The 10,248-nt window shown below is 43.9% G+C and overlaps 1 protein-coding gene across 1 annotated transcript; it reads right to left on the bottom strand.

Moving 5' to 3' along the window:
• Positions 1 to 713: 713 nt before the first annotated feature.
• Positions 714 to 10,028, bottom strand: MORN4 (MORN repeat containing 4). Its single transcript, XM_053451238.1, has 5 exons — positions 9,912 to 10,028; positions 4,569 to 4,665; positions 3,884 to 3,998; positions 2,940 to 3,049; positions 714 to 1,627 (listed from the first exon to the last, which is right to left on the bottom strand). Exons 2-5 carry the CDS (start codon positions 4,633 to 4,635, stop codon positions 1,470 to 1,472), a joined length of 450 nt encoding a protein of 149 aa, XP_053307213.1. The 5' UTR covers positions 4,636 to 4,665; positions 9,912 to 10,028; the 3' UTR covers positions 714 to 1,469.
• Between the last annotated feature and the right edge of the window lie 220 nt (positions 10,029 to 10,248).

The following is a 10,248-nucleotide window of genomic DNA, read 5'->3' as shown; positions in this document are numbered from 1 at the left end:
CTCAAAAGGCATCCGACTCCATTCCCAACTGTACCACAGAACGCACTATGACATGATAACATGATATAAATGTGCCGATCCCGTTAGTAAACATGCTCAATGTGGGTTTGGTGACTCCCTATTAAGACATGCTTGTTATTTCAGTTAATAAATTCAAGAATCCCAACGTTTCAGTTCACCGCTTAACGTTGCATTGTGAAGGACCAACCCTGGTGGAGTTTGTACTGCTAGAAAGGCATAAGGCATCGCTAATCCGCGAGATGTCTAACTATCTGTTATGAAGGCCAGCTCAGCACCGCCTGCAGGAGAAACTTGCCGGGGTTGGCCCTTCATCAGACACAGTTGCGTTGGTGAGTTAATGTTTCAACTCCAGGAAACCTATGGTCATCTCATAGTATAGTGAATAAAACGGTGAGTTTGATGGGGAAATAAGGTAACACGAAATGTTAGCGATCCATTCTTGCAACACAAACTCTCTGGGATTGGTCCTCCATAATGCAGAGATGAAGTCGATCACTTGAAATATTTACCGTCCCTCAGCTCACCTGAAATCATCTGAAAAAACAACTTTTTGTCTTATAATTGAGGTCATATTCTATTCAGACTTCAGACCTGAGGCACTGCCGACTAAGCCTAGGGGCTTGTTACTCAGCCTCACATGCTTCTGTGAATTAACCCCTATGGTGTCTTTGTACCGCAAAATAATCTTAAATTTTAACATAGATGCACAATAAACAAAATGGTATCACACACAGGGACGTGACAACCGGCAAGGGAAAGAAACACAGCTTTTCAAGTATAGCAAACGTACATTGCGACAATCCCAGATCCCAACGTCATTCCTGTTTACCGAATACAAGTGCAAAGCCAACAGAAAGAAGCTCCTGATACCAGCTTTGAGAATCTTAAGTGTCTGCAGCAGAAACAGAATAAAATAATATATATTTACAGCAGCCATTACTACAATTCTAAATACAGCCCATGCTGGACCTACCACCAGCAGGGCTCTGTAGACATATCAACCAGTCACTTGCCTTCAAAAGTAGTTCAAGATGGGATTCCCATGAAGACTAGAGCTTCCTCAAAGAAAACGGCGATGCTATAATAAATTATTATAATTGACTACTTAGTGAATACATCATATATTAGTGGTATGGATACATATATTGTTATATATTATTATAATATAGAAACTATTTTCATTCCAAGACACTGATACAGGCAGCTCTTCCTATAGAGGCACCAGCTGTGGTCCATTGCACTTGGAAGAAGCAGCAGTTTGGTTCACATATAAACTTCCAAATTTCCATGTTAATGTTTCCTGAATGTGTCATTAAGAGAAAAGAATGAGCTTTAGAAACAGTGGTTTGTTTCTCTGCTTCCACCAGCAAGCTGTCGAAAGAAGTCAAGGGCAGGAGGAAAGTGAGTGCACTTCAGGTTGAAACACAAGAGATGCTGTCTGGTGCAGATCAGGCCTGGTTAGCCACCAGACAACAGGCTGCTTTGGAGGCACTTTGAGCTCTCTGGATAGCCACTTGACATTTCTCACGCTTTACAAGCTTGTTATCCTCGAACAGACCTTCGTTTCTTGGAATCCCATGGGAGCCATCTGAAAATGTCAGCAGTCCTGCGCACATCCAAATTAACATATTTATTTAACAAAATGTGTCATACACAACGGAAAAAATACACACAATGTACACGTCTTCTTTGGCATTTTAAAATTACCATAGTTTGCTCAAGACAAGGATTGTATCAAAAACAAATCATCTGAAACAACAACTTTGTCTTGAGGTTGTCTTCTATTCATAACTCAGATCAAGGCACTGGAGACAAAGCCCAGGGGCTCATTACTAACTCTCTCATTCTCTCACTCTCTCAATGTCTCCTTACCTTCTCTGATGACCGCTTCTGTGTCCCTGTCTCCTTTTCACAGCACAGCCTCTTCTTGTTCTTGTCTTTTTTCATCCACTTCTCCGTGAAACAGGCCTCCTAGCGCACTTCCTCTCAGAGTACTTCCCAGAAAGGGCGGGGCCTCTAGACATACCCTCTTCCCGATTGGAAGAACAGGGGGAGGCTGTCCCTGTGGCTCCACCTTTTCTGGGAAGTACTCTGAGAGGCCAGAATAATGCAGACAGATTTGCGAAGAACCAGGCGCAGAAACACTTTTTTTTTCTCTGCAAATCCGTCTGCATTATTCTGGCATCTTGGAGTACTTCCGCAAAATTACACGCACCACGAGGACAGCCTCTCCCCTGTCCCTCCAATCAGGGGAAAGGGTGTGCATGGTGGCTCCGCCCCTTTTGTGGAAGTGCCTGGATAACGAAGCTGATGCCTGGGAGAAGCGGAAGAAGAAAGAGGGCAGACGAACAAGAAGAGGCAAAAGAAGAAATGGAGCTCTGGAAAAGGAGAGAGGGACTCAAAAGCGGTCGTCAGAGAAGGTAGGGAGACGTTGACTAAGCGTGTGAGAGCCAGGGAGAGTGAGTGCAAGAGTGCTTTTGATTATTTTTCCAGTAGGGTCATCTTATATTGAGACCTTTTGGGGTTTTTTTTTTTCTTTCATTAAGATGCAAAGTTGGGGGGGCTTGTCTTATAATCAAGCAAATACGGTTACTGCAATAGAAAATATTCTATTCTGATACAGAGCTTTAAAGTCACTGTAAGCACTCTCTGCTTTTTCTCCCCTTCTCTTCCACAAATAAAGGACCACCGCACTTTCCTTACCTTTTAGCACTCGCTCAATGGTGGGGGCTCTAGGTGCTTTAAGGGAAACATGGTCATTTAAAACGATGGACACGCTGGATGCATTTACAGAATTACTGGTATGTATCAGAATTTTGCTGGGCAGTGGCTGCTTCACAGGGTTAGAAAAGAATCATAAAGCAGAAAACATAACAGACCGGGCACATAATGCAAAAAAAGAAAATCATATTACTTACCATAACCTTCCACTCGTCCCCCTTTAAATTCTCCCTCATATTTCATGTTGTCAAAGCGGGTAAAGACACCAGCGCCTTGGAACTTGCCCTGAACAAACTCCCCTTCATACCTGCAGAGTATATATTACGGAAAACACGGTCTTATTTACTTTATTATTTATTTCTTATTTTATTACCAATACGTGCACTTGCTCATACATGAAGAATACAACAGCCAGGCCTGTCGGGAGGTAGGGTACACAGGCCCGGGGCAAAAGGGTCTCAGGGCATCTGCAGTTCCATGACGCACCGGCTTGGGTATCAGATGATCTCCCCTAATATGCTCTCTGCAGTTCTTAGCACAAGCCTCTGTATCACGGCCCCCCTTACATAGCCAGCTGATGCGGCACACCAGGGTATGATGTCATACTTTTATAAAGGTGCTGTTCCACTTACTCTTGTAACTAAACGCAGCATTAAACATCATTCCTGGTACTACTGAATACCCAAACCCTTCCCGGAAATAATTCTTTACTCATAGAACATTTAGTACAACAAATGATGAGTCTGGCTTAGCAGAGAAAAGACAGGTCCCATGGAAACTTTATGTGATTAAACCTTAAGAGGAAAGAATGCAATGGCGGGTCTAATAAGGTTTATGGGCCAGCATCTGTAATACGAAGCTAACATCACGCGCATCCACAGAGAACAGTGGGAGAATTGATCATCATAGGGCGATACCGCTGCTCTCAGCTGATACGGATTACTGCGGAATGACATCTTACACCAAGAAAATCATGCAATAAAAACATATAGAAAACAATAGGTTAATTTGTACTTTGCACACTGTGAGATGATTAAATACAGGATAACTTGCCAAATCCCAGCTTTACCAAAAAAAACAAACAGATGCTCTCCATGTAGTCAGGGAAATCACATTCACTTTAGATTTCTTTTTTCCTCACCTTGAACCGTCTGAAAAGGTTAACACTCCATAGCCGCTGAAAAGCCCGTTTTCAAACTGACCGGCGTAGACGGTGCCATCAGCAAACAGTAAGTGGCCCATGCCATGTCTCCGGCCTCAAAGAAAAGAATAGAGTGATTAGTATCCGACCCCATTCATGCGCACATTCATTCTGGGTCAAGCCTAGTGCTGCTCCCTAATTCAGCACGAGACAAATATCTGGGAATGAATGATCATATGGCACCTCGGCCATGCTTCTTTCCAATGTATTCTGTGCCGAGGAACTATCTTTGGGTTTCTGTTCCGAATGCTTCATGTTTGCGTACCTGTGAAAAGTTGTGGTTTTATCTCCATAATTCACCATTTAAAAGGGGCCAGTACTGGTAAGCGTCTCCAGCAAGACCATGATGCACAACTCAGTGGGTAGGGAAACACTGAAGAAGTTGTACCAATTTAACTATACATCATACAGGGCCAGCCACGCGCTTCCTGCACCACGTGTTTGGTAGGCTGGTGCATTTATAGTGTATTTTGAGCTGAAAACACATTGCTCCCTGCATGATTTGGGAACCATATTTTCAAACAACCATTTCTAAAGGATTTAGGCTAAGGCAGAGCAGCAATATTTCTGAAATGTATGTAAACTTCTCCATCGCATCACAGTAATAACAATCCTCTGTGCTGACCTTCCTTCCATTCTCCGTGATACTCCTCTCCGCTGGAATACGTAAAAGAGCCTTTAATCAGCGTCATGCTTCAAACCCGCTACAGAGAATGGTGAACCTGGAGAAAAAAAACAACAATACAGACATTCATGAAATCAACGTTAATCAGACACCAGTGGCAGAAATTTTTTTGCAGCGTACAACACATAAGGGTTTTTCACAGATAAGTGACATGACGCTCCAAACACGTCTATGATCAGGTAACATATAACTAGCCCCCACTAAGTAGAGGTGCAGAGGACTCACAGAGGCGAGGGCCGGCATGTGCAAACACCCTGGACGGAGGCACCTGATTGTATTGAGGGTTTTAACATTTCCGTTTTGTGATTTGGGTCACAGGGTGTGTGATCTGGTAGGTGCCCCCCATCCCCAAACACAGAAAGCAAGTGTGCTTCCTTAAAGAAATGAACAGACGCGAAGAAGTGCTTTGAACACCTTGTAGCTGATAACAGGCGCCCTCTAGTGGAGAATAAGGCAATTACCTGAAAGTTACTACAGACAGGTAAAGAACTTGCTACTGTTAGCAGCATTGTCTTTAAATAAATATTTACATACAGAAAGAACAAAACTTTTTTTTCTTATTATCAAATAGATTTTTTTTTATTGGGGGGGCATGTAACATGCAATGTTTGAAAAGTGGTCTTATCACCATAGCAACCACCTGACTGCTCCAGTTGGCAGGACCATTGTTTGCTATGATGAAAGATTTAAGTGGTCACTTTGTACACTTAATGCACATTTTTTAAATAAAAAAAATAAAATTCGCAAATCATCTTTTTTACTTTTAATAAAGAGGCCGATCTGCTTTGATGCATGCGCAGCCAATGGCCATAATATGAATTCTATTTGAATGGCACGGGCTCCAAACACCAAAATACAACGTTGATTTCCTAATTGAGTTGTCGCCATTATTAGTTCCCGTTTTTTTGTGGGCATTTTTGATGGGAGAAAAAGACCAAAGTAAGGCTAGATCTACTTCACATGGAGTCTGCGTCCCACCAGAAACCGAGCGATAATCAAATATCTGTTGCTGATGTGACTCACTGTAGATGAAGGTGGCTTAATCTCTTATAATTTAATTGCGAACTCATGACTGAATAGAAAAGACGAGGTTCGGTTCCTAACCGAAGGAAATATATTTACTGCTGTCTGCCGGGATAGCACTTAAAATGGAAAAAGATGACTCATCGCTGAGTATTTATATGAATTAACGTCGCTACAAATAGATTAGCGATGGAAAAGAATTATTCCAACTAATATGTGAATACGCTTCAAGTATTTAATCTTCTGCCAGCCAGAAACCAAGCGTTTCTCCCAGACCTTTACACCAACATTGTAGGCAAAATATTCATACAAATACACACTCACTGGGCAATTGCTCACTCAACAATTGCTTGTTAACACAAATAGCTAATCAGCCAATCACATGGCAGCAACTCAATGCATTTAGGCACATAGATGTGGTCAAGACAACTCGCAAAACTTAAAACCGAGCATCAGAATTGGGAAGAAAGAGAATTTAGGTGACTTTGAACGTGGCGTGGTGGTTGGTGCCGGAATGGGCTGGTCTGAGTATTTCAGAAACTGCTGATCTACTGGGATTTTCATGCACAACCATCTCTAGGGTTTACAGAGAATGGTCCGAAAAAGAGAAAATATCCAGTGAGCGGCAGTTGTGTGACGGAAATGCCTTGTTGATGTCAGAGGTCAGAGAAGAATGGGCTGACAGAAAGGCAACAGTAACTCAAATAACCACTCGTTACAAGCAAGGTATACAGAACACCATCTCTGAACCCACTACACGTCGAACCATGAAGCAGATGGGCTACAGCAGCAGAAGACCCCACCGGGTGCCGCTCCTGTCAGCTAAGAACAGGAAACTGAGGCTATAATTCACACAGAATCACCAAAATTGGACAATGGAAGACTGGAAGAACGTTGCCTGATCTGATGAGTCTCGATTCCAGCTGCGACATTCAAATGGCAGGGTCAGACTTTGGTGTATGAAGCCTTGTACCAACGGTTCAGGCTGGTGGTGTAATGGTGTGGGGGACATTTTCTTGGCACAGTTCGGGTCCCTTAGTACCAATTGAGCATCGTTTAAACGCCGCAGCCTACCTGAGTATTGTTGCTGACCATGTCCATCCCTTTATGACCACAGTGTACCCATCTTCTGATGGCTACTTCCAGCATGATACTTATTGATTGATTTATATAGCGCCACCATATTCTGCGGCGCTGTAAAGTGGGTAAACAGGACATAACAAGTAGCACATCACATAATTTGGACTTACAGAAAGAAAAGGTAATGAGGGTGCTGCTCAAATGAGCTGACAATCTAGAAGGATCTAGAATGAAAACATGGATCCTGCGTAGTTGAGGCTCGTCCGTAAAAGAGAGATACGACGTGTATCCAGCTAATCATCAGAACGCCCGCTGCTATGGACTAAAACTCCCATCAAGCAGAGCATGTGAAAGGGGTGATGGGAGCTATCAGACGGCATTTAAGCACTTTTTGTGGGTTTGTACAGATGTGGCCCGCTATAGACACCGAATGATGTAATAGCAGAACTACCTGAAAATGAATGCATTAAAAGCGCAGGTAATGAGGATGCACGAGGAGTCTGTGTGTAACACATGCAAACACATGTCAGGGGCAAAAGGGGGCAAATGACTAACATGCCATTCAGGAGCAAACAGATGGCACCCGTAACAGACATGAAAAGAGTCATGTGAAGTATAATTAACATGTTTGTGCTCAAAAGATTAAGATATTGTTCCGAGATCCATTAATATAGAGAATTCAGAGCTGACAAAGCGGTCGGGGCGTTTCTTTAAACTCCGGCTGTAAAAGGATTAAAAAAAAACTCCTGCGGAGGACAAAAGTGCTTAAGTGTGATTAGGTCTAGACAGCCGGATCGGATGATTTAATAGCCTAATGGATTCTGCGGCCTCCTCCCCATATATAACGGCAGAAAGTGACGGGCGGCATTCCCACGATACCACTCGTCCTAATAACAATAAAGAAAAGAGCGCAAGACCGGCTCTGCCTCCCCGATATTAGATTTAAACGCAGACCCTCCTGACCCCGACTGGGATCCAGAACACGCGGAACATTAAGGAACTCGTTAGCTCTGGGCTTAACAAATAATCTTTATCTTTTATTTAGAACACCAGCCAATCACGCAACGCTGTACAGCAACATATATATATATATCTTGCGTGTTTAAATTTCCTTCCTGTTTTAGCCTCTAACACTTCTGCTGGGAGGCTGTTCTACTTATCTACCACCTTCAGTAAAGCAAAACCTCCTTACATTACATCTAAGCCTCAGGGCTTTATAAAGTATATACATATGTGTACACCTGTAACGCGCTTTAAAGTCCCACCGGTAAAAAAAGGCCTATTGTTATTGTAGTAAATCCCTTTATTTATTTAAACATTTCAAACAGATACATTCATACAAACAAACAAAGGCGATGACAGCGCAGCACCGGCAGCCAGGGGCAAACATTATTGGAAAATCTGCTAAGATATTAGTAGTCTTGTTAAAGTTGATACTTTGTATCGGGCCTACACAGAAAAAGATGTTACATTACACAAAGGTCGCAGGACCACAGAAGTCTCTTCTTCAGTAAGAGTGAAGAAGAGACCTCTGAGATCTCGATTACTTCTTTTTTTTCTATATCAACCCATTTTCTCATTGGCTCATATTGATCTCAGTATGTTAGGCACCAGAGGCGATATTTGAAGGCTGGTGGATCTGGCTAGCTATGTATGAAGTTATACGCTTAAACACAAAGATGTTTTGTGTTAGTGCGGCTAGGTTTTGGCCGACAGTAACCCAATCGGTTACGTACCTACAGAAGATGTTATGGTATACATATTGTCTTTCTAGATTGTCTAGTCCTCTGAGCCGGCCCAGGGGGGCCGACTAGTCCTCTGAGCTGCATGTGGCGCTGCCATGAGCTTCCTCCCTATGTTATGAATGAAGAGCGCACAGGAGGGGGTGTCGGAATCACTAGGGGGCTTGGAAGCCTAGGAGCGGCCCTGTGATAACACTTAGTAAGCAGGCAGCGTAGAGAAAGAAGTCCTTCTGCTTCCCTTCATAGAATTACAAGCTGTGGTGTCCATCCCTGATCACAAAGCCCGGTCCGCACAACGGGACAACACACAGAATACGCAATCATCCCGGCTATTGTCTTCCAGCAGATTTATTTTAGATGCAAATTTAGGCAATGGGGCATCTTTGCAACTAGAAGACAAGTAACCCTTTCAGTGACAACCATAAATCCCCTCTCTGCCATAATAAAAACACATACAGGTCCGAGAGAAGCCGGAGCCTTTTGTTTCAGATGATACACAAAATACAATCTAAAGTCACCTGAGGTTTTGGACCTCGGACGTCTCTTCTACAAACGTGCTTTAGGTATCATTGATCTGATCACCCCACAAGCACGTGGACTTTTCCAGCACTGACTGATCCCAATGTTTTCAGGCCACCATATGCTCTGAAACCTAGTGAAGATACCTGAACACGCTAACACACCTGTGACAACACGTGGTGGTAGCCAATGGTGGGAGAATCCTGGCGTTTCCTTTAGAATGTGGTCTTATCGCCAAAGGAACCTGTGGAATGGTCACAATACGCGCTTTCCAACCTTTATACATTATTAAAATACATTCAGATCACCTTTCTGAGTAGACATGAAGCCCGTCTCACACGTTAATGACACCCGTGGAAGGGATAATCAAGGTCATTGCTGTTCTCCAGGATTCCATCTGCTCCATAAGACCCCGATTTGTCAGTACGGCTCACCCGATGTGTCGGTCCGGCTCCCCTGATATGATGCCAGGTTATGTCCCTATAGTGTGCTCAGCGCTCTCATCACTGGTATCTAAAGTATCTGAGCTTTTCTTGATTCCAAAAGTGATCTCCATAATAGCGGCCCCTGAGTGCCGCAATAACTGCCCCCAGCGGGTTCACAGTATAACACCTGTGGCAGAAGCCACCAGCATATGCCTCCCATTAGGGGATGCCACCTGACTGACTACACATAGTATCCACCAGCAATGCCAATGACTGGAGGCTTATAGGAAGCCATGTACATCATCACGTGACTTGTATTCATGGAGAAAGTTCCCTGGCACCGGGCCGCCCAGTACAAAGCACTTTATGGCTACCATTTTTTCCTAAGCAGGAGCCCAAATTCCGGAATGTATAGTTCCGGACACCTGCTCCCCCATTGTGGTGCAGTGTCGCTGGGTAGGTGACCAGGATACTAAAGGCAGATCAGCACTTACCGTATTACCCCAGGGGCAGCTCCGCTCATCACTCCCCATGAACGGCCTCGCCACCGAACACCAGCGGCTGTTCAGTCCCTTTCGTCTTGGTTCATTCCCCCAGACATCGGTCTGCCGAGCCGGTCGTCATGGATACAGAGAATATCGATGCATCCGATTGGTCTGCAGGCTTTCCTTACTCCGCAAGCTAGCGGTTCCTCGCATGTCACCATCTTTACTGAGGGACGGAGTTTATTCAGCAGCAATTATGAGGCAGCTACCCATCCAAAGTTAGCTAAACGTGACCCGCTCTCATTTTAACATACAAAGGACACGAGTTATTCGGTCTGCCTCAAAA

The sequence above is a fragment of the Spea bombifrons genome, chromosome 11 (genome assembly GCF_027358695.1).
Source record: "Spea bombifrons isolate aSpeBom1 chromosome 11, aSpeBom1.2.pri, whole genome shotgun sequence".
NCBI classification, from domain to species: domain Eukaryota; kingdom Metazoa; phylum Chordata; class Amphibia; order Anura; family Pelobatidae; genus Spea; species Spea bombifrons.
Note: the sequence above shows the minus strand (reverse complement) of the source record. Positions and strands in the feature narration are given on the sequence as shown.